General features: G+C 54.0%; 1 protein-coding gene across 4 annotated transcripts in view; it reads left to right on the top strand.

Annotated features, from left to right (window-relative positions):
• ZNF512B (zinc finger protein 512B) overlaps nt 1-23993 on the top strand; it is a 29993-nt gene extending 6000 nt beyond the window's left edge. For 2 of the 4 annotated variants that reach the window (XM_077187252.1, XM_054644496.2), the window contains exons 4-17: nt 174-302; nt 652-824; nt 989-1242; nt 2029-2100; nt 3658-3792; nt 5078-5202; nt 7615-7707; nt 8511-8609; nt 9348-9635; nt 10206-10397; nt 16604-16705; nt 17699-17761; nt 19717-19815; nt 20197-23993. In XM_077187252.1, coding sequence (XP_077043367.1) covers nt 174-302; nt 652-824; nt 989-1242; nt 2029-2100; nt 3658-3792; nt 5078-5202; nt 7615-7707; nt 8511-8609; nt 9348-9635; nt 10206-10397; nt 16604-16705; nt 17699-17761; nt 19717-19815; nt 20197-20490 — 2118 coding nt within the window. In that variant the 3' untranslated portion in view covers nt 20491-23993. The remainder of the gene's footprint in view (nt 1-173; nt 303-651; nt 825-988; nt 1243-2028; nt 2101-3657; nt 3793-5077; nt 5203-7614; nt 7708-8510; nt 8610-9347; nt 9636-10205; nt 10398-16603; nt 16706-17698; nt 17762-19716; nt 19816-20196) is intronic. The other 2 variants (XM_077187254.1, XM_077187253.1) reach the window with 2 other exon arrangements.
• The last annotated feature ends 303 nt before the right edge of the window (nt 23994-24296 follow it).

Below are 24296 nucleotides of genomic sequence, written 5' to 3'. Positions count from 1 at the left end.
ATACCCTGAAACACACCCCTGGGGTCCCCTTCATGACTGGTGGTGGAAGGTGGAAAGGATGGATGGGAATGATCAGATTTCCCATGTGCTCTCCCAGCTCCCTTGGGATGTATCAGACACAGCCAGGCACAGGGTGCTCTTCACTCAGCTATCTCTTCTTTCTCCTGTTCCAGCTTCCCCTGATGAACCAGTGGAAGGATGAATTCAAAGCCCACTCGAGGGTGAAATGTCCCAATTCAGGCTGCTGGCTGGAGTTCCCCAGCATTTATGGCTTGAAGTACCACTATCAGCGCTGCCAAGGGGTAAGGAAACTGGAGAACTGTCTGTCCTTTCCAGTGGCTGGCTCTTCCATTACCATCTGCAGGGTAAAGCTGCTCTCAGGCCTTAAACACCAGGAAAAACATGAGGTTAAAATGAGGAAATGGGGAGGGCAGAGGTGGGCCAGGAGCAGTTTGTGAGGTGTGTGTGTGAGAGGGACTGGGATCTCTCAGCTCAGTGTGAGGTCTGGCCCAGGGGGATCATGGACTTTGGGTAATCGTTTGGAAGGGCAGAAGGGTGTTAGACATGATTTATGTTCATGCCTGTGTCAGAAAAAGCCTCTCTTTTGTGATCTAACATCTGTGCTCACCTGCTTCTCCCTGCTTCACTCAGGGTGCAATCTCAGAGAAGCTGACATACTCATGCTCGTACTGCGAAGCTGCCTTCACCTCCAAAACCCAGCTGGAAAAGCATCGGCTCTGGAATCACTTGGACCGGCCAGTGCCAACCAGCAAAGCAGAAAACAAAGTGCCCAAGGCCATTGGGAAGAGCAGTGGAAAGAAAAGGTACCAGGCTGTGGCTGGGCTGCATGGCAGTGGCACAGGGATGGTTGGGAGAAGGGGAACATGCCTGCCTCCATTCCTACAACCTGGGCTGGCGAGGGGGGAGAGGTGTCAGGACACTTGTCTAACAAGCCCTCTTTAAACAAGCCCTCTGTGCTTTGCCCTAGACCTGCTGAGAGTTCAGCTTGCCCCACCATCCATCCCAAACAGGCAAAGACGGAAAAAGCCGTGGCCCAGGAGCACGCAGAGAACGGCGAGTGCCTGGCGGAGAGCCGGGAGAGCAAGGAGTTCCAGATTGCAGCAGCTGAGGCCATGGCAGCTGCCACCCCCACGGCCAAATCCTCCAGTGGCAAGGACGTCGGGCAGCAGCGGGGCAGCCAGGCCTCCCTGCAGGAGGAAGACCCCGAGAGGATGAAGCACAGTAAGATTAGAGCCCAGGGCTACGCTGGTTCAGAAGGTGTCCCATGGGAAGGGGATCTGCTGCAGCCAACACTGCTGAGAGTGTCTCTGAATCCAAGGGATGGCCAAGCCTTTTTTCCAGACCTTGATAACTTGCCCTGCTCTCCAGTTTCTTGCAGCTTCAGTGGGAGTTTAAACTCCACAGTTGTAGCTGTGGTGGAAATATTTCCAAAGGACCTGTGTGATGGTTGGATTCAATGATCTTAGAGATCTTTCCAACCTTAACAATCCTGTGATAGGATTGGAAATGTGTTGAATTCCTGGCAGCATAGCAAGCTGCCGTGTCAGCCTGTCTGTCCTCTCTGAGTGTGTGAGGTTAAAGCAGAATGGTTCTGGCAAACTCATCTTCCTGAAGGATTGGGACAGGATGAGGAGTCTCTGTCTGTCCATGGTCACTGCTGAGCTGGTATAGGACAGTGGTTGTCCCCATCATGGTTTCTGCTGCTTGCAACACCAAAGCAAACCACCACAGCCACATAGCCACATGTGGGAGCTGCTTAGCTTTTGCACTAGGCAGAGCCACCACTTTCACTCATTGAATTAATCCTGAATAACAGATTTATCCTGGTTTTGTGGAGTGGGAAGCAGCAGTCTGTTGGTGTTTAGTGGGTGGGTGCTTCATTTGACAGCCTTTGACCCACTCCTAACATGGAGTGTGTGCCCACCCCATGCCCCAGGACTGATGAATCCCCCCGGCAGTACAGTTATTTGACCAAATCTCTCTCTCTGTTTCTCTCTTTTGAGTCAGGAAGGAAACAGAAAACTCCTAAGAAGTTTACGGGGGAGCAGCCGTCCATCTCGGGGACATTTGGACTGAAAGGTAATACAGGACAACTCTGGGCAGCTGTAGGTTGTACCTTCTCCCCAGGGCATTGCAGGGAAGTCCCTTCCCCAAGGGAAGGGCTCCCTGTGGTGGAGTCAGACAAAGCCCGAGGATCTCACACTGGAGGAGCTGGCACCTTTTACCATGAGAGAGCCATAAAGAGAGTGAAAAGCAGCAGCAGAGCTGGGACTGATTAACCCTGTCCGCTCTGCTCTGGAGCCTGGCGCTGGGAAACGAGGGGACAGAGGAAAGGATCCGGGTATGCTCATCTGTAACACAAGAGTAAGGAGCTGCTGACACCAGTGAGATATGAGAAACATCCTCTCATCAGCATCCCACCATGCTGCGTGCCGCAGCGCTTCCAGCGGCATCCGAAGGAACTCTGCTGCCTAGAGAGGCTCGTGACGCACCCATCCCTCAGCCTCCATCTCCTGGGCTGGTCGCCCACGTTCGGGAGAATGAATCCAAGGGAGAGGAGACATGTTGCCGGGATGTTTGCTGAGAGGAGGCCCAGGAATTGGCTGCTGCAGCCTGACAAAGCAAGAGCAAGCGGGACTTTGGTCATGCTCCATAAATACACCCAAATGGGCTTGGGAAGGAGGGGGAAATCCTGGAGCATCCCTGGAATGAGAGCAACTGGATTCAGGCTGACTATGAGATACGTTCAGCCAGAGAAATAGGAAGCAGATTTCCAGGCACTGCAGGAGGCAGCACCTTCCAGGATGAGGCACTCGGGGGAGAGGCACTAATGGCTTTGAAGGAATTGAACACTGACAAGCAGGCTGGATGTGGTCTCTGTGATTTCCTTTCCTCTGGCTCCTGGGAAGTCTGGGCTTGTTTCCCTTATCTTCCCCACAGAGGCGCTGCTGGAGACTGAACCATCTGCTGTGGGTTCCTGGAGAACAAGGTGTCCCCATGACCCAGTGCCTCAGATGGAAGGTGCAGATGGGGCAGGGGTTTGTCTACGCTCCCCAAGCTCCATGTGGCAGTCACTGCCCCAGCACGTCACGGGGTGCTGTCTCCATTCAGACCCTGGGTTTGCAAGAGTCACAGCCCCCAGGTTTAGGGGGATGTGGATCTGACCTGGTAGTCACCTCATTACCTCCAGCACCTTCTGTGGAAGCACGGGCACAGGGCTGAGCTACGCATGGATTTGGGGATCCAGGGGAGTTAAACAGCATTTCCAGTGCAGGAACATCCCTTTTACAAACTGAACTTGCTGTTCCAATTCCCTCCTTCAGTTTCTTGCAAAACACCTTATTCCCTTCACCCCATCCTGTCTGCCTGGCTGGAGGCATCCTACCTCACTTTGCCATGGAGTTTCCATAGTTCATAAACTTGTGTTGGGGAAAATGATGCTGTTTGTGAAGCACCACAAGCTGTTAGAATATTGCTTGTCATAATTATGGACCTGAGCCTACATGTACAGCCTTGGCAGACATGCAGCCAGCTCAGTGTCCCTGGCTTAGAGGGAGAGATTTTTTTACCTGTTTAATGTGAATTGCTCAGAAGGCATTAAAGCAAGTAGTGAATAAAAATCCTCTTTCTTTACAGGTCTTGTCAAAGCAGAGGACAAAGCAAAAGCTCATAGAGCCAAGAAGCTGGAGGGAAATGCCAACATGGAGGAGCTGAAAAAGAAACCTCCAGGAGCTGGTGTGAAGAAGGAAACACCTGTGCATCCACCAGCAGGTGAGGCTGGTGGGGGCAAAGCACAGGCAGCAGCTCTGTGTGCAGTTTAGCTCCTTTTCTGTGCACTACCCCAAGTCTGCATGGCCCCTACCTTCATGCCTCCACCCCTCTTGGCCCAGCAGGTTGTTTGCTGGGTGAATTTTCTGGCAGGTTTGTCAGGAGAAGCAGCACAAAGTCAGAGGTAGGAGCACACAACTCCTGACCTTTTGAGATATAACACAGATGTGGAAACAGCCACTGCTGCTAAAATATTGGTGCCGCCACAACTGACATCCTGAGGGGCGCCTTACCCTCAGTTCACTGCCAGGTCAACGTGATGAAAGTGCTGGGAGTTGAGAGCCAAGTTCCACCTGGCTTCACTGTGAGTCAGCATGTGACCCATGTGATGATGGCATTTTTCTAACATCATTCCCATGAATGACAGCAGTGCATAACTCTGGGCATAATTACGCCTTCCCTGAGCCTTGAGGTGCAGCCTACACCCAGCACAGGTTGCTTGCTTTCCCTGAGAGCTCTGACAGCAGGAGGAACGCAGGATGTGCAAGATAAACACAGCTGCAGTGCCTTGCACTGCTTTCAAATTCAAATAAACGACTCTCTGATCTCACAGCCATGCAAGAGCATCCAAATAAACAGACTTGGCAGATTTTATTCAGCCCAGGCTTCCCTTGCTGGAAGGCCAGCACTGCTCTGCTGAGAACACGGCATGAACTCTGGACCTGGGAGCTGCTTTTGGCCCCACATATCTCTTATTTTGGGTGTTTTTAAGACCAGTCACAGCCATTCAAATAAACAGATGCCTGGAAGCCAGCAGTCCCCCAGCTTCCTCCGTGTCTGTCGGGAAGAGGATTGCCAGGGAAGCTTTCCAGGCACACGTCCGGATGGAGCTGAGACGCTCACCTTTGTTTCACTCCCGCTAATTGTTTCACTTGGCAGGGGGAAGTTATTCCAAGCAGGGCAGGATCAGGTGGCTGGGGGCACCATCATCTTTTTATAACTCCCAGCGTGCAAGATACCAGAGTGGTTGGAAAAGACCTGGGTCTTTCCCCAGGTCACCAGATCTGGTAACTCTACATAAAATTGACCCAGTGACCCAGTTTATTTGGGCAGCTGCAGGAGAGTGGGACAGGGGGAGCTGCATGTTTCATGTCCAGTTTTGGCTTTGTCTGGGAGAGTGTATCTCTTTTTTTAATATCAGGAACTTCCCACTTCACTGCTTTTCAACTTAGCAAATCAAGCAGCTGAGGCAGGCTGGATGTAACACCTCTCTTCTCTCCCTCACCAGCAAACCCCGAGGACCAGTGGCAGCGGGAGATCAGCGAGAAGGGGGAAGTTTCCTGTCCAACCTGCAGTGTTATAACCAGGAAAACTATTGTGGGACTCAAGAAACACATGGATGTCTGCCAGAAAGTAAGGCCTTGCTTTATTCAGTCAAACACATGGATTTTGGGGGGAATGGATGTGTATATGTGCCTCTCATAAATGTGCAGTGATGCTCCTAAAACCTTTCTCAACTGTATTTGATAGAACACTTGTTGGTCATCTTCAGCTTGCTGGCTGGCTTGCATTGACCCAGAGGGATTTGGACACTAATTCTCAGCAATTCTGAATCCCTTTGCCCCAGTGTCTCAACAGAGTCAGGTATTTCTAGTAGCTAAACAAATAGTTTTAAGGCTGGAGAGATTGTTGGGGTTGTCTCTAATCTGGCCTCCTCTGGAGCCCTGGCTGTGGGGTTTCACTGTGTGCTGTGCCTTGTATCAGATCAGATAAACTGGTTGCATGAGAGTGTGTCTCAGGGAGACTCTGAGCCTGGATGTGCTCAGGCAGGCTGTCAGGATGCAGGAGTTCAGTAATGGTGCAGTGAAAAATTGTCTCTGTGCCACTCCACCATCCATCAGAGCACAGGATTACATCTTCATCCGTCACCTGGCGGAGCCGTCGCCACGGAAAGCCAACGTGGGATCGATGCCTCCTGCTTTGAAAATATGTGACTGGGCTTTGATTCCACATTCATTTGCTGTAAATGCTTCCCCAGCCATTGCCTTGCTGTTTATACAGCAGTGGGAGGCTGCTCTCCCTCCCAAACCCCATCCTACAGCAATGCTGGGCAGGATCCTGCCGCCTCCAATATCCGCCTGGCCTCAGTGGAGTGGGGATCCTGGCCATCGCTGGTCATATTTCCTCCACTTTGGAGCATCTCCCAAGCCAGGCTGGCTGTGTGCAGGCTGCACAGCCAGATGACCTGCTGAGCAGGGCTCTGCTGGAGCAGTCAGCAGTGTCTTCCCTGCTGGAAATATGCCAGCCCTAGATTCAGCTGAAGATTTCGGGCTCCAGCCCTTGGAGTGGGTGTTCTGTCACAGTTCCTGAGAGGGAGAGTCCTTGCCAGAGCTGGCTGTGCTGCTCTGGGAGCTGGGATGCTTCATGGAAACACAGACAGGACAGTCCCTGAGCTCCAGGTGTGTGACCAGAGGTTCAGCTCTCAGCATTCCATCTCTGAGATGAACCTGTGGCACAGCCTTAGTGAGACCCTGCTGCTACAGCCACGTGGGATCCCTATCAGAGCCAGCCTGGGGTTGAGGCACCCCCTCTTTTTAATGACTGATTTATTCCTTAGCTGGACAATGGGAAGAGGATGTGCAGGCTCCCAAAACTCTTATTAAAAAAAAAGAGCAGTCTGCACTAAGCAGTCTGCTTAGTGACTTGTTTCCTTTGGTTTTGGAAAGGAAATAAGGGATGGAGAGGGTTGCAACATGCTTGGGCCTGAAGGAGGCAAGGGCAGTTATATCATCCTGGTATCCCAGCTGGGAGGGCTTGTTGGAATGTGGACGTGGTATGTTTTTAAGTGTTGACCTGAGGAGTAAATCCCAAGTTTGCTGCTAGTGGCATCTAATGAGTCAAGGAGCTGTTAGTATCCACCTTGTTAGGATGAAGTGCTTGGGTCTGGGACAAGATTAACTGATGGGAGTGCAGGTACCATGAGTCACTCCCAATTGACTGCAGTGAGTCTATTCTTCATTTTCCCAGAGTTCCATAATGAGGAGAGATTTGCAGATCCATCTTCATTGCCTCTTCAGCTTTTAGTTCAGTCTTGCTTCACCTTCACCACCCTCCCTTCAATCATCTGGCAGGAGAAGCAGGAATGACCACGGCTGGCCAGGCACTGGCTCCCTGTCGAGATACTCTGTCTCTTGGTGCCCAGAGCATGAACCTCCCAAATCAGTAATCTCTGGTCCCTGCCCCAGCAAAAGTCAAGATCTGTTCACCCACTGTGCAAATGCCTCTTGTACCTCGGGGTGTGCAGTTAATGCATCTCCCCACACACTCAGGAGGCCGAGTTGGGTCAAACAGCAGGGCAATGAGAGGTAGAAAATATCCTCCTCTGATTGTGCCCTTAATTTCACACAGCCCAGGCACCCAGAAATTGCACTGTATGCCAGCATCTGTCTTACTTAACAGGACTGCAAAGTACAGTCCACTGACATTGGTAGATCAAAGCTTCTTCTCTCTCTAACCCTTTAACACGAAGAGTAAGATGCCAGATCCAGATGTTTTCAGCCACTGAGGCTTTAAATCTAAACCCCAAATGGAATGTTTTCCAAAAATTGGGGCATGTGGGTTTGATAACAGTATCCAGGACAACAGAGAGAAAGCTCTGAGCTGCAGGCAGGGCCCGGGATGGGAAACAGAGGTGCTGTGTTGCCTGCTGGGTCCCACCATTGGCTACTGCTGCAGCAACAGCCACCCATGGGGTTATTGACCAGCAGCAGCAGCAGCCCTTGGAAGGATGTGGCCTATCTGGTGACTTGCCTTTAATTCCTTCAGCTGCAGGATGCCTTGAAGTGTCAGCACTGCAAAAAGCAGTTCAAGTCCAAAGCTGGGCTGAATTACCACACCATGGCTGAACACGTCAGCAAGGTAAGGGAGCTGGGCTGTGCTCGTCTTGTGCCTCCTTTCTCCATGCAGGTGAGGAAGCCATCCATCAGAACTCCTGTCTCCAAGATCTTTGTAAAGGAGGGATCCACCTTTGGAGCATTTCACACACTGCTCAGCCTGGGAAGGTGGCCTTCCCCTTCCTGCCAAGGAAAGCATTTCCTCCTTAGGTAGTGAGTTAGGCTCCTGTTGATCCTGATAAGTAGAGCAGAGGGCTGAAAAAATAAATCAGGGTTTCAGATCCCAACATGGGGAAGATCTGGTGAGTATGGTGAGGTGGATTTTGAGTGGCAAAGCTCTGCCTCCAAAACTGTGCCTGCAAATCTGGGACTGATGGGTTCTGCCTTGCACGAATCTCAAAATCTGATCTTTTAGCTCTTCAATGTGCATGGGAGAAGCAGCCACAAAATTTATCATGAATAAATTTTGTACATCTCTGAGAGATACCAGGGCAAGGCATAACTACATTTCTACATGTCCCATGCTTACCAGTTGTGACTTGTCTTTTACCTGTGCCTTAATCTCCTGCTCTTCAGTCTTGCTGGTGAATCCTCTGTGCAGGAACTGCTCCTGGGTTTCTCAGCCGGCCCTTTGGGTGCAATCACAAGAAAGGCCTGAGCAGATCCAGCACATACCAACGCAGCAGTGGGAGATCCAGCTCTCCTAATGAGAGGTTCCCTCCAGTCCAGGGCAGCTCCCTGCAAGGCAGGGCTTTACCATCCACTCCTGGCACAGAGGACATGAGTAAATGGTTGACTCTGTCGCTTCTGTTACTTCCTTGTTTCCAGCCTGTTCCTGTGGAAACCGCTGGACTTGGTGAACAGGAAGAGCGGGAAAGGCTGAGGAAAGTGCTAAAGCAGATGGGAAAACTGAAATGCCCCAATGAGGTACGAGAACAATTCTTGTTTCTCGTTCTGTGAAAAAGTGGAAGGAGAGAGTCCCATGCAGAAGGGGACATGTACTCTCCAGGCATCCCTTGGCATGTGCTCAACGTTTCCACATTAGCTCAGCCATCCCAATCCCTGTCCCAGTGGCTCTGTGCACTCCAGCAACAGGACAGCCCTGCAGGAGGGTGGGCACAGGGCAGACTGAGGAGCGCTGGAGGGCAGGTTCTGCCTCCTGAGCTCAGGAAGGAGCACAGCCTGTCCTGGGCACAGCATAAAACCAAACCAAACCACACCAAAACCAGAGCCAGCGGGTTGCAGACAAGTCACGAACAGGTAAGGGAGGCGTGTGGCAGAGGTTTGTCCCGCGGGTGCTTTGCTGTCTGTGCAGGCAGCGCCTCCCCAGTGCCTTCCCCTCCCGCTGCCTGCTGTGTGTCTGTCCAGAGAGCTCTGTCCGTGTGTTTGGGCAGGGAGTGCCGGGGCGGGGACAGCTCCTCCCATCCCTCCAGGGCGTTGTCTGTTGCGCTTGTGCCTGGCTCTTTGGGAACCGTCAAATTCCCCAACACTTGGACAGAATGGGTTGGCAGAGCTGCTCTTCAGAGCGGGCTCCTCGGGAATGCTGCTCTTCAAAGCGGGCTCCTCGGGAATGTTCCTCCCTGGAGAAACGGCGCCCCAACCTTTTACACGTGGCCACGTGAAACCCCAGCCCTCCTTAACCCTCCCTTCTCCCCATCTCCATAGGGCTGCGTGGCCAACTTCTCCAGCCTGATGGGCTACCAGTACCACCAGAAGCGGTGTGGCAAGCAGCTTGCCGAGGCCGACAAGCCCGTGTTCAGCTGCCCACACTGTGGCAAGAAGTACAAATCCAAGGCTGGCCACGACTATCACGTGCGGTCAGAACACACGGCCTCGGTGAGCCCCCCGGAGGCCCCTGCAGCCCGAGGAGCGGGGCCATCCCCCCCCGGGGGGGACTGCAGAGCTGCGGAGCCCGTGGGCAGGACAGAGCCGGGCAGGGCCGGGCCGGGCAAGGCAGGTGCAGACGTCGGGCCGGTGTTGTTTTCTCCCTCAATCACCATGCACGTGTGTTGTACCATGCAGTGCTGGGGGGAACAGGGTGCACCCTCCTCCACCCCTCCAAAAATGCTGTTTTATGGGAGTGGTCAGCAGCATTCCCTTTCCCCAGTGCCCACAGGGCTTTGCTCCAGCCCACCCTGCATCTATGCCGTGCAGGAAAAAAAAACCAGACCTCAGGCCGCTCCTTCACAAGCGCCGGCTGCTTGCCAGTGCTGGGGTGGCAGGATCTATCCCTGGGGAGCATCCCTTTCTGTTCTCTTGATCCCTACTGACAGTGCATCTGACACTAATCACTCCCTAAATCTAATAACTGGAGACATTTATACATGTGGGAGCACAGAGGGACACAGCCTATGGCTGCTGCTGGGCTGAGGGAGGCGGGTGCTCCCCTTGCTCCCATGCTCCAGGGCAGAGGCACAAAGCAAGCCTGGAAACACACAGCCCAAATCCCAGCATCCCCATCCCGGGGCCAGAGAGCTCACTTGTTCTCTTGTCATGCCCTCCCTGACTCTGTCTCTCTTGCAGCCTCCAGAGGAGCCAGAGGTGAAGCCAGAGCCTGCTCCTGTAGAAGATTTTGAGAGGACCCCGAGCGGCCGCATCCGCCGGACGTCAGCCCAAGTCGCCGTCTTCCACCTCCAGGAGATAGCAGAGGATGAGCTGGCCAGGGATTGGACCAAAAGGAGGATGAAGGATGACCTGGTGCCTGAAACAAAACGGGTGAGCAGCCTTTAGTTCTCCTTTTGGTTTTGCACAGAAATCCCAGGATTCTAGCCTGGCTCCAGCTGCACACGGAGATTCCAGGATTCCAGCCTGGCCCTAGCTGGTTGAGGGCTCACATGTCTCACTTACTGTGCCTTAAATTAATTAGCTGTGATGGCAGATTTATTGCTGAAGAGCCCACCCAGCACAGGCTGAGCCGCTGTGGTCTGGAGGCTCCCAGCAGCAGGCAGCTGTGCCCTTTGGAGAAAGAGGTGCACTGGGAAGAGATCAAGGTCTGGCCCCGAGAGTGTTGGGGTGGGAGGTCATTTCTGGTCCATGCTGAGCAGGGAAGTAGAGGCTGGCAGCCAAGAGGAGCACGTGAAGAGAGCAGATCAGATCTGAAACCATCTCCCTTGCGCTGTCAGAGAGCAAAGATGCCCCAGGCAGAATTCCCTCCCTTCCACGTCTCTTCCTTAACTTCTGGGAGATGCTTTCCTGGAGGTAGAGGCCTGCAGCATCCCAGAGCAGCGGTGCTGGGAGCAGAGGAAGGCAGTGAGTGGAGACAGAACTGAGCCCCCCGAGCTCCAGCAGCAGTGCTGTGGGGTTTGCACAGGGCCCCAAAGGCTTGAGCTTTTTGTAGGCATTGGAGTGAGTACACATTAAACCAAACCTCCCTTCTGCCTGTGGGAGGGCTTGATTATTCCTGGGGATGTACTAAAGCTAAAATTCCCTCAGGTATGCTCCGTCTGGACTGTAAAAGGAATGAAGCAGCAGTAAATCATAAACCATTTCAGCGTAAAGGGAAAAAAAGAGAGGGAATAGGAGTTCTTTTTGTTTGCCAGGACTCAATGCAGAGTCTCTGCATGAGGTGCAGTCTGTTTCCTGAGCAGGTGACTCTGCAGGTAGGTGCCAGGCCTGTTCCCTGCTCTGAAGAGTTGGGCATCTCTTGTCCAGTGCTCTGAAATTCACTCTGGCAAGATATTGGGCACATTGCAAAGATGAAAGTGAGGATCAGAGTGCATCAAGAGAGTGTGAACAGTCCCAGCCCAGAGGACCTACCCCAAGCCATGAGACCAGCCCAAGTCTCAGAGCCAGCTTGGACAAGTGATGGTGGTCACCCCAGGAAAAGGGGTGGCAGGAGAGCAGAGCTTGCACCAAAATGCCTTCCTGCTCCCACAGGCTGTCCCATGCTGTCCTGGCACCTGTGTGTGCTCAGCAGAAGTGCCACCATGCAGAGACCCAGAGAAGCCAAGCCTGTCTCACCTCTGGTCTGCATGTGGTGGACAGCTGGAAAACCAGCACAGAAACAAACCAGCAGTTTCTTTACCCCCATTGGCATCCTAGTGAGGCACTGGCACAGAAGGGGATCCAGCTGCAGCACTGCTATCCACCTTGGGGCAGAGCTGGGTATTTCAGGGCCAGACCTGCTTGCAAACGTTTTATTTCCCCAGTGCTTGGTGTTGCCATTGTTGGTTTCCAGATGACTTCAGCTGCAATGCATTAATAACTTTAAAAAGCCCAGCCCAAAGTAGCTGTTTCATTTCAGATACTGTGAGAGAAGAGGTGTGCTGCTCTCTTTTTCCCTCTCCTATCTCAGCTCTTGCATTCTTCTCTTTCCACTTGGAATTGTTCCCTTTACTCATGACTTTGGGTATTTTCTTTTTGAATTGAGGGAGCAGCCAGGACCCCAGGCCTGGAGCAGGGGCACATGCTCAGGCTGACAAAGGCATCGTAAAGGTCCCAGCACTGGTGTAATTGCTCCATGAAGTGCTGGTGGGCTTTTTTAATGAGACATTTCTTGTGTTCAGAGCCTGATTGTTTAAGTTTAACTGAACCCCATCTCAGTGCTAAAAAGCAAAGAATTGCGGTGAGGTTGGCAGAAGCAGTTTTGCATTAAAGATGGGAAAGGGGGGAATTGGATCAGCTCCCAGATGGCAAAACAAGGCTCTTGAGTTGGAGGATCAAGAGACCTCAGGCCCTGCATGAAATCCCACATGGATTTTGGAGGAAGTCAGTGTAGTGGGTGAATCCGTACATAGCCGTGCGTGTGCCTCTGGGTACGTCTTGCAGTGACTGTCACGTTCCCTTGACAACACTTTATAATCTGTTCAGTCTATGACATTTTTTCTTGATGAGCGATGCTGGGAGGAGGTGGGAGGCAGGTTCTGCCCAGGCAGGCTGGTGGGAGCTTGCTGACTTCAGCACGCTCTGAGCTGCTCTGCTCAGCCACAGTTTGCATTGCTCAGGACTGCTTTGCCTTTACAAGTTGGTTCAGTTCAGGGTGTAGAAAGAAACCTCCCAGCAAGTGCCCAATTGGACCTCATTATGGCCCCAAAACAGAACTGTCTGTGGGGCAGCCTTATGCCACATGGGAGGCTCAGAGCAGCCAGCAGCATCCCCGTGTCCCTGTGCCACTACCCCACCAAGTGTGTGTGGTGGCCCTCCCTGAGGGAACTGACAGCCCAGAGCCACTGGAGCAGCAGGAAGATAAACACCAGTTCACCTTGACCAGGGCACTGGGACTGGTGGGGAATGGATGGAATTCCCAGAAAAGCCACCACACCACCACCACCTCTCCTTCCCTGAGTCATGCCCAGCCACTGGGAGTACACTGCTGGGCCTGCAGACCCTGTACTGGACGTGGAGAGAAGCAGGATGTCAGGGATCAGCAGCAGATTGCAGCTGCTCCTTCACTTTTCAGCAAGCTGTAGGGATTTCCAGGATACCAGAGGGACAGATGCTTCCCAGCTCAGGTCTGTAGCCAGAGGTGGATGGATACACCCAGACTTGCTGCAACACAGGGGAAGCTCCATCCCTGAACTCTCCAGTTCCCCACCATGGTCCCAGCAGTCAGTGTTGATTTCAAGGAAGCTGATGAAGAAAGCCACCCCTCTCCATCCCTTTTCCAGGCAGAAAAACCTTTTCCCAGGGGAAGGCACAAGCCCATGGGACACAGGGGTTCTCAGCCCCACTGCAGCCCCTGCTCTGTGGCCACGTGGCAGCCGGTCCCAGCCGGGGACAGGGACAGAGGGATGCTGGCTTTGGATGCCGTTGGTGGCCTGTGGTGGGATGTGTTCGCCTTTCCCCGGGAGGATGGATTCCTTCACACCAAAGCAATGGCAGCAGAATAAACGATTGCTGCTCCATCCCAGGCCCTGCGCTGCCTTCGGTCTCTGCTAACCAAATCCAGCATTTCTAAATATACACTGGAGTCTTATTTTCTCGCTCCGATCTTTATTTGCCTCCAGATAAGCTGAAACAGATGGGGTGTTTCACAACAGCCGCTTGCTGGGGATGTCAGATGGGGAAGGGCACACCCCTGCTGCTTTTCTGGGAAAAATCCCCTCTGCAGAAGCTCCGTGAAGATGATGCCGACCCTCCTCTGGCCTTTGCTGGGGCTGTCGCCTTCCATGAGCAGCCTTGAGGCTGCAGGTTCCCAGCTCATGGCAGTGGGCTCTGGGGTGCAGTGGGGAATGAGAAACAACCTCCTTGAGCATAGGGAAGAGGAATCTAAGAGGCAGAAGGGGAGAAAATGCTGTGGGTAGTCCATTGTTTAGGAGTGTGACACTTCCTTGGTAGAGCTTGAGGTGGGGTTCCTTGCTTCAAGGTGCTGGAGGTTGTGCTGGGCTCCTGCAGCCCAGGCAGGAGCTGTGCCACACAGGGAGGATGCAGAGCTCCACTGTGGGATACATGGATACTCCACTTGCCTCCCCATAGCTCGGGGTCTCAGTGTCAGTAGGGGCAGCCATGGAATCTGCACATCCTTGTGGAGTTTGGTGCCATGGGGTGTCAGGGATCTGGAGCAAGGGACAGCCATTGGCCAGTCATAAAGCTAAAGGGGAAAAGTCATCTCCAGCTTGAGGTTTTATACTGGAACCAGGATAAATTCCAGAGCAGAAGAGGCTGGCTTGGGTTTGTCCCCCAAAACAATGGCCCTGCAATGCAGGCAGGAGCCAGGCTGAGCCCTGCAGATTCATGGCACTGGGGGCCAAACCGGATCCCAGCTCCAGCTGTGGGGCCGAGTCCATCCTTCCTCCTCTTGCTCTGCAGACCCTCCAGTGGGACCTGGCTGCTGCCCAGCACCCCTGGGTGCATTTTGCATTCACAGCATCACCCACAGCTTCTGCAGGATGAAGGGAGAACTGTACCTTGTGCTGGGGACCTGGTGAGGCTTCAGGGGTGCTCGTCAGCTGAGACGTCCTGCATGGTTCTCATTTACTGTGATATATTTTGGGGAAGGGGAGAGCTGTCTAGGGAGCAGAGAGGATTGAAATATGAAAGTTAATTAAATAAAACCGTCAGTCAAAGGAAACAAACCTTCCCAGCCCAGCATCCTTCGACTGTTCACAAGAGATGGGCTGTAGCCAAAACCAGTTGTAGTCGTTTAATGATTTGGCCATGAAAATTTTCACTTACAGGCTGTTTGAGGAAAATAAATGGAAAAGAAAAAAAATATAAAATATTCCATGCCTGGGGCTCCCTCTTAATAGAGACATAAAGATGACTTTGACATTCCCAGAACCGCAGCGCCCTGGGAAGACATGGGATTTGCATGTTATTGTGCAGGACTGTTGGAGGAGAGCAGGGAGGGATTTTTCTCTGGAGTGGGAAAGCAGAGCAGCAGAGTCCACATCTCTGAACATCCCCCCTCGCCTCCTCCCTGGGGACAGGCAGAGGGAGAGGTTGTTGCTGGGGCTGTGTGCGGTTACCGTTAATGTTTGCTCATTCATGGGATTGATTGGGTTTTAATTATGGAGGCTGTTTGGCATCCTGGCTCTCAGTATCAATGGCAAAAAGGGACTCCTGTGTTCTACCCTGGAGGTGGCATTGCCTTCCCTGGGCTGGGGACCAAGCTCTTGGTAGATGCACCATCCCAGAGCTTCAAAGAGCTCTGCTGGCATCTCCCCCAGCCACGAAGCACGACAGAATTGCAGCACTGGGGCTCGGGGGAGTTTTCCACATCCACATCCGTCCTTAGCAGTGTTCACAGCGCTGTTTCGCAAGGCCCCGTGCCCCTGCCTCTCACATGGAGCCCAGTGCTCCCTGACCCAGCCGTGCCCTGCCACGTGCCAAGGGGAGAGCTGCAGGGGCACATGGATCACTTCAATTTGAGCGGAAAGGAGGGGCTGGCATCTGAGCCTTCAGCATCCCGAGCTTCCCTTTGCAGGGAGGTTTGGGAACAGCTGGGGCGAGCTGGCCAAATGCAGATTTGCAGCTTTATCAGCATGTTCAGGAAAAGTCACAGCTGGAAAAGAAATCCAGCCAGCCTCCTTTTGCCTCCAAACCACCAGCTTTGGGACCTCGGGGAATGTTTGGCCTGGGTTTGCACCTCTGCAAGCACCTTTTGGCCATGCATCCTCTCCATCCAGCAGGGATGCAGGGATGCAGTTGGGTTCTGTGTTCAGAGGTGCCCATGGAGAGTGGCAGGTGTTCAGGTACCCACACCTGCACCATGCATTGCTCCCACTCAGAAGGTTTGGGGCTCAGAATGAAACAACATCCACTGGCTTTAGCAGAGCTCACCAGGCTGGGCTGGCAGCCGTGCTGGTGTGGTTGTGCAGCCCGGTGTCCCCTGCAGACCTTGGCACAGTGGCTCAGTGTCAGGCTGGGAGCAGCCCTGCAGGTAGGGCCAGGCACAGTGGCTGGGAGGCCCGGAGATGCCTGGAGCTGCCACAGCTGCCTTGGCTTGTGCTGAACAGGCAGAACTGGAGTTGGGAAGGCCAGGCTGCTATGCTAACCCTCAAAGTCGCTAATAAAGCGCTAATTAAAAGCACTTGGAAGGAGCAGCCCTGCCAGAAGGAGAGGCAGAGACACAAGAGCCTTTCATTGTTTAACGGGCTGTGCCCATTCATCCATGGAAGGCAGCCATGGAGGCCCCTGGCCCCTCTGCCCAGTGTGCAGGGTTGTTTATTCCCCTGGTTATAAAACATGGCAGAAGGGCTGGCCACCAAAAAGGCCGGGTCCAGTCCTGACCCTGTGGGCACGGACCCGGGAGCAGGAGCCTCCTCTCCTGTTTGCCAGGGACTCCTCGCTGGTGGCAGGGCACTGGGCAGAGCCACCTCCCTGCTCTGCGGTGCCCAGGGGGAGAATGGCATCTCAGGAAGCCTCCCAAGTAGTTTTCAGCTCCTATTCCCTTCAGAGCAGGGCAAGACCCATGTGAAGAGGCAGGACCATGGACCGGGCTGGGGTGTGCAGCTCTGCTAATCAACTGCTATTGTTCACAGCTCAATTACACCCGGCCAGGGCTTCCAAAACTCAATCCCAGGCTGCTGGAAAACTGGAAGAATGAAGTGAAGGAGAAGGGCCGCATCAACTGTCCTAACAACGTAAGGATTGTCTGTTCTTCTGTGGGCTGGCTGGTCTCCATCTGCAGGAGGAAGGGGGAGTTTTTGGGGCAGAAACCCACCAAAATGGTTCTTATTGAGCCCCTGATCACAGTGATGCTCAGACACTCATTTCACCTCCTTTCCCTGAGCTTGCTGCTGTGTGTGGTTAAAGCATGTCCCACCTTTGTGATCATTCCTTGTGTGCTCAAGCCACCAGGCTCGGGGACAGGGCCACCCTTGGGCTGATGGTGCAGCATTGCCCAGTTTGAGCTCTGGAGCTGCCTTTGGAAGATCCTGACAGGGTGAAGGCTGCATATCCTGCACAGACAGCCTTTTGATGCAGAGAACCTGCTTTTCCCAGAGTTAAGCGAAGATAGATTTAAGCCAAGCTTTTTAAAGCCCTGTGACAAGCACAGACCTCAGGGCATGGTGCATGTGCCTCATCTCCCTGTGAAACACAGCCTTGGCCCGAGCTGACAGAGAGGTGAACCCCACCCTGGTGCTGAGCCTGGATTTATCGTCCCAAACAAAGCCTTGCTAATGGGAGTTCTGAAGGAGGCAGTTCCCACAAGGCCAGGGGAGCCGGGCTGGCTAATTAATGTCATACACAGGCACTTGGAAAAGACGTTGCTCAGAAACTGGTCATGCTGCTGCCTGGGTGATTTCTCCTCTCTGTTAAGCCTCTGCTGTGGCTCCAAGAGCTCCTGTAGCCCAGCAGGACCTCCCGACAGCTCACAAATGTAGGTTTTCCACGGAGACATTCAGGGGAGACGTTTCTCAGCCCGTTGCAGAGGGATGTGGCCACATGACTCCCATTAGCACTAATGGGAAACGTGTGACCAGAGCCCCAGGCGCCTCGCAGAGCATTAACCTCACACTGCTCAGCCTGGGCCGGTGGCCGTGCTGGCTCAGCAGGCTCCTGGCCACAGCTCAGAGCAGGGCAGGGGATGAGGGGGATCATCATGTCTAACCCTGCTTTGTTTTGTCCTGCAGTGCTGTGAAGCCATTTACTCCAGTGTCTCGGGGCTGAAAGCTCACCTGGCCAACTGCAACAAGGTAAGTCCTGCCTTTTACACCCTTTTCTCAGAGGTGGCTTTGGTGTTGGGTTTTCTCTTCCCCCCCAAGCTGGTTTGGAAGGAACAAGGCAAGGGACAATGGCACAGGTTAAAGGATGGTGGCTGCTGGAGGTCTGGCTAGCAGTGCTGCTCCAAGTGAGTTATCACCAGGCAAATGGAGGCAGAGAGGCTCGAGCTGAGTAGATGGGATGGAGGGGATGTAGCTGCTATTCCAGTTATACAGAATAGGCCCCACAATACAGGCTTCTCACCCAAGCCCAGACCTCTGACACACAAAGTGTCACGGGGAGCTGCAGACACACTTGGACCCACAGCAGTGCTCCTGCCTCATGTCCTCCTGTCCCACAGCAGCCCCTGCCCAGCTGCTCCCTGCAGCCCCCAGATCACTCACACGCCCTTGGCTGAGCATGGCCAGCATATCACACAACCACACATCAGCCACAGCAGCTCAGAGCCAAGGGGCTGGGTACTTGAAACTGAATGTTTCCTGAGGCAGGTGGGAATCAGGAGTCTTCTTCCATCAGTTTAGGCAGCCCTATAGCCCCTCTGGAAGCCCAGCTGGAGGGATGCTGCTCCTGGGATAAGCTGAGTCTGGAAGAAGCAGCTGGCCTGTGCAGAGACCAGTGCCCTCCCACTGGATGGATGGAGCAGCCCTGAGCTCCAGTGCCCTGCAGCTGCCCCAGGGGAGGGATCAGGAGCTCTGTGTAGGTCCCTCAAATTGGAACCAAGTAAGAGCTGCTAAAGCTTTATACCCTGAAACATTTCCAGCTGCAGCTTCCATTGAATGGAGCTTCCAGGAGGCAGCTCCAATACATACCCCGTGGTTATTAAAAACACCAACTCCTGCACTCCTCCAGCGCTAGCTGGAACAGCAGCCCTTGATGAGATCATTTAGAAAATGGGCTGCAGAGATCCGGCAGGAGAAGCTGGATTTATGCAGGATAAAAGAGCAAACACAGAAGACTAGGACAGCTCCTTCTCTGAGAGAAAATGGAGCTGGTTTCTGGTTGGTTCCATGCACGGGAAGCAGCCAGGATCTGCAGGAACGTTTCCATGAACCACAGAGCTGCATCCTCTGGATCTGGCCCAGCTGGGGCCAGGTACTGAGTGTCAGCAATGGGGAGTTGCTGTGTGATCCCCACACTTCCATCAGCAGGATTCTTCCCCTTAGGGGAGAGGATTTACTTTGAATACATGGGCCAACAAATTTGGCATAAATAAATCACAGCCCCTCCAGGACTGGTCTGTGATTCCCACTGTAAAATCCTGTAGAACTGGTTGCAATACTCAGAGCCTTAGCAGGAGCAGAGGCTGCTCCCAGGCAGCACCCCATCCTCAGTGGGGATTGATGCACCAGCATGATTTTGCACAAGGATTCCTGAAGCCAGGCCTCTCCTCTCCCAAAATGAGAGACCTGTCTGACTCAAGATTTACAGCTATGGAGAAATTCCCAGGGAGGAAATATATGGCCCAGAGGGGCCCATCCATAACCCCCTCGTCAATAGAGAGCCCATTATCTCCCACGTGCCATGACCTGCAGCAGAGCCAGGAGATCTGTCATCCCACCAGGGCGCTGGTGACAGGAATCCAGCACTCACCCTGGCTCTTTGACAGTCTAACAGGAAAATGAGGTGAGTGTTGGACATAAATCTGATAGTGGCTCAGTCCCAGGGGATCACAGATCTGCTGATAGCGAGGACAGGGGGCAATGGCCCCATCACCTGATGTTGGGGACACACAGGCAGCAGCACGAGTGGCATGGACTGAAACTCAGAAAGAGGATGTGGCTGTGAGCTCCTGGCCCAGCACCGAGGCTGGCAGAACCACCTGTGTCTGTTTATTTTGTGTCACTTTGAGGTTATGGGAGGGTCAGGGCCAAGGGAGGGCCACCCCTTGGGGCGCTTTGGGCTCTGCAGGAGCTGCTGTGTCTTGCAGGGGGAGCACTCAGTGGGCAAGTACCGCTGCCTCCTGTGCCAGAAGGAGTTCAGCTCCGAGAGTGGCGTCAAGTACCACATCATCAAGGCTCACTCAGAGGTAAGGAAACAGCTGGAGCTGGCCTGGGCTGGTCCCTGCTGTGACACACACATCCTTAGGTTATCCCTTTATATCCATCCATCCATCCATCCATCCATCCATCCATCCATCCATCCATCCATCCATCCATCCATCCATCCATCCATGTCTGTTAAGAGCAGAGCTGAGTAACAGCTCCCAGCCAGCCTGGGGGGTTCTTCCCTGTCCCCCTTGGTGTCCCTGACACCCCCAGGCTCATTGCAGCAGCTCAGCCTGAGCAGTTTGACCTCAGAGAGGTGATGCCAGTGGGGTGAGGGGTGGCCCAGGCTCGGGGGGTGTGTGCTGGTGCCAGTGCCTGCCCCCAGGACTGTCACTAACCCCCGTGTCACCCCACGGACACAGAACTGGTTCCGAACCTCCTCAGAGGCCAGCCGGAAAAAGAAAAACAGGGAACAGCTTTCTTCCAGCAAAGAGGAGAAAAAGAAAAGCACAAATGGGAAGAAAAGGGGGAGAAAACCCAAGGAGAGGCCTCCGGAAATGTCCCCGAAGGGCAGAGAGAGCGTGGCAGCAAAGACTAATCACAAGAAAACCCTCGAGCACTGGGAAGGCTCCCGGGGCAGCCCCGAGGGGGACGAGCTCGCCCTGAAGCCCCCGAGCCAGCGGAAGGGAGGAGCCAGCAAGATGCCCGAGAAATGAGCAGCTCAGAGACTCGTCTCCGAGGATTCGTTTACAGCCCAGGGTAACAGGGTGGGGGTCTCTCCCAGTTTTATGTCCCCTCCTTCCCATCCCACCTCCTCTTGCCCCACCCTCCTCTCACCCTCTTTTTACAAAAAGAAAGAAAAAAAAAAAAGAAGAAAAAAAAAGAGACAGAAAATACCAGTTAACCACTTTAAACAAATCACGGACCTTGTTTCACACTGGAAAACAAACAGGATCAAGGAAGCTGGGACGTTCTCCACCCCCTGCCCGTGTACATAGCCCTCGGTGGGACCCCGCTGCCTCCCCCGGCCCGTGGTTCCCCTCCCCTGCGCCAACCTGGTGCCGCTTGAGCGAAAGAGAAGTGCAATAGCAGCGGGGTCCCGCGGGCAGGGACCCTCCCCAGCGGCTCCGTGCCGCTCCGGGGGGAGCTGCCCAGCGGCCCCCCAGCTCCGGGTGATGTTTCCAAAGATGTTTGGGCCGGCTGGGCGGGGGATGCTGCGGTGCGGGGGAGTCGGCAGCGCTTCCCCGGCAGCCGCGGGTCCGGGGGAAGGTGCTGGGCAGGGAGCGGCTCTGAGGGCTCGGCAGGGTTGGTTTGTTTGTCTGCGAGGCGCGGGCAGGGCAGGGAGCGGGACGCGCTGGCGGTGTGAGCAGGAGAGGGGGTGCTCTGCGGCTGGTCAGGCTATAAAGGGTTTAATGGGACGTTGTGGGAATGCTGTGGGTACCGTGGAGAGTGGCAGTGCAGCCGTGGAGGGGGTGCAGTGAGGGAGCTGTGCCTCGGTGCTGGGGCTGTGTTTGCCGGGCCCGGAGTGCTGTGATGGCAGAGACACGATGGCAGTGCAGGGTCAGGGGGAGATGGCAGCCAAGGAGCTGCCGCCCGGCCTGGAGGCATCCAAGGGTGATTCAGGGTCTCACTGTGCTCCATCCCGACGGTGCTGATCACCCAGGAGGGAGGAATGGAGTCTTGGTTCCCCAGCTGTGGCCGCAGGGACGGGGGCAGCACTGAGAGACAATCATGGGTCCTGCTGAAGGATGAGCCCAGTTGCTGCCCAGGCACCTCACATTCCCCTTGTCCTTTTGGGCTAGGACCCACCATAGGAGGAGTCTCTGCTTCCAAAGATGCACCTGAGCCCCTGACCACCCTCCTCAGGGTGGCAGGTCCCTGTGGTGCCGTCCCTGCTTGTGCTCTTCCCTGGAGCTCTTTGCTCCTGTGCTGACACTGTCATCACACCTTGCTCCAGCCCGGGGGAGCCATCCCTGGACCGGGGTGTGCCCGTCTCCAGACAAAACCAGGCTACCTCGGTCCTTGGGAAATGGGCACGTTTCCTCTCAGTAGCACAACAGAAAACCTTAAATTGATTTTTCCCCTATGCAGAGCCAGGAAAGAGGCATCAGAGGGGGAGCTTCTGCTTTTGCTTTAATCAATTCAAACCTCAGTCCTTGCTTTCCTTCACTGCTCCTTGTCACCCACCAGAGGCTCGGTATCATTCTCTGCTGCAAGCAGCAGCTCAGTCACAATTAACATCCTCCACTGGCAGGTCATTCCAGCCAGGGAGGGGGGACAGTGGTGGCTGAAGCCAGGGTGGCTTCTCAGGGGTCCAGGGCTCCTGCTCTGTCCACGGCTCTGGCACCTGGATCCACCCTCTGCGTTGCCCAGCGAGCTGGGCACGTGCCTGCGGCTGAGGGAACTGCCTGAGCATTGCTGGCTGTGCGGGGCCTCGAGGCAATTAGTGAGAAAGCTTAATTAGTCACTGCCTGGTCGCTGCTTGCACTTCATTGGATCGTGTTTGGATGGTGTCACTGGGGTAGATCCTGCCTCCCTGGGGAACAGGGAGAGCTTTGGGAGCTGTAGGACAGCTTGGAACAGCTCGCAGGCATCAGCAGGAAGGGGAGCACAGGCACAGCTCTGGGCCTGGCACTGAAATCTCTGTGAGGGTGCAGAGGGAGCCTCTGGATCCTAAAATCATGTCCTGCCATGGAGGGAAGCCCCCAGGAGAGCTCCACGTCCTGCTTAGGGAAGGGAGATCTGGGTAGCCCAGGCTGCTGGCTTGGATGGTCACCACACAATCCTCAGTGTCTCCCCTTGGGTATGGCCTGGGACTCTGTTCTCATTAACATGCAATTAATTGGCTTCTCATTGATTAAATTAACTGGCAGCACTGTGCTCCACAGGCGGGGAGCCCTGGGAGCTGCTCAGGGCAGGGTAGACATGGGAAAGGGCCAGCTCAGGGGGTCATTGTGAGGTCCAGATCAAAATCCACCTCTGCTTCCATAATGAGTGTCTGGCAGGAGCAGGGATAGCTGCAGTGGGCTCACAGAGTGACACCAGCCTGGAGGGGACCCCAGGGACCATCTGGGGTCTCAGGACCACTGATGCTGGGGCTGTCCCTGTCACCCTCAGAGCACTCACAGCCCCAGTGAGGGCAGCACCATGGTCAGGAGGGAATTTCTATGAGAAAGTGAAATCTTCAGGGCTTTTTCTCCCCCAAAAAAGGTGTTTTCCCCACTAGTCATCACTCAAAGAGGAACATGTTCCCCCCACACACCTTCTCCATGAAGCATCCTTTACTCTCCTGCTTGTCCAGAGAAGGTTCCAGAGCAATTCTGGGATCCCCAGCACCTGCCAGTGCCACGACAGGTGAGCAGGCAGGGCCAAGTGACACCTCAGTGTCACTGCTGAGGCCAGTAGGTTGTGCCCCTTCAGGTGCTCCCAGTGAGGCAGTGCCAGAGGGGAAACCACCTTGATCCAGAGGGACAGGCTGTGGGACCAGATGGGGGACGAGTTGTCCTGTCCCCTTCCGTCCCATCACCCTTGGGATTTGGGGATTTTGTCACCCTGGGCACTGTGACACTGTGGTCCTGCACCTCCACTGTTGGGGAAACCTACCACCCCATCACCCATGTCCTCAAGGAAAGGGTTAAACCTCCATGGGAGCAGGCATGGGCTGCAAGCCTGTGGGAAGTCATGGAAAGCTTGGATTGTGGGGAAGTGGGGAACCCTTGGCACCAACACCTGCCCTGGTGAGGTTGGCTGTGTCACACCAGTGGCTGGAGCTGCCCGAGCCTGGAGCATCTCCCACCCCCAGGAACCTTGAGAGCATTTTGTTCTTTTCTTTCTCTCCTCGTGACACCCATCCCATGGCATATCCGAATGTTTCTCGTCGATGCCAGTTATTAGTGCATAAGTGTATTTTGGGGAAAAAATTAAAACAGAAAAAAAAAACAAAAAAAAGGAAAAAAAATTTTCAATTTATCACTTGTAACCATATATATAAATATATAAATATATATATTAAAAAGTGTTTATTTGCAAAAAATAAAATTGTTTTAACGGTAAACTATCTTATAATAAACTCCCGATTTGTGATGATCTGTTCTTTTGTTAATCATTGACAAATCCTCAGTTGGAGAGTACTGTCCGAGCAGCTCCGAGCAGCGCCGAGGCGCTCCCTGTACTGTATGTATGAAACAGCTGTATCGAATAAATGGTTATTGATTTTTTATTAGCACTGTCAGCCCCGTTATTGGGCACTTTGGTGGGAGGGTTGGACATGGGATCCAGGGGGTTTGGATTTGTCCTTCCCGGCAGTGGCTGCTGAGGATGGAGTGTGTGCTCAGCAGCCCAGGGGTGCCCCAAAACCAGGATGGGGAAGGTGAGGAGTGGTGGTGCTTGGCACAGCCAGCACTCCTGGTGCCAGGGGCCTCCCAATGCCCACAGCCCCTCAGCTCCCATGGTAGAAATCCCCCTAAAGCTGTTTCCAATCCACCCATCCCATCAGCGGCATCCAGCGTGTCCTGGCCACATC

Source organism: Agelaius phoeniceus, chromosome 17 (assembly GCF_051311805.1).
Source record: "Agelaius phoeniceus isolate bAgePho1 chromosome 17, bAgePho1.hap1, whole genome shotgun sequence".
Lineage (NCBI taxonomy): Eukaryota > Metazoa > Chordata > Aves > Passeriformes > Icteridae > Agelaius > Agelaius phoeniceus.
This window is presented reverse-complemented; position numbering and strand designations above follow the sequence as displayed.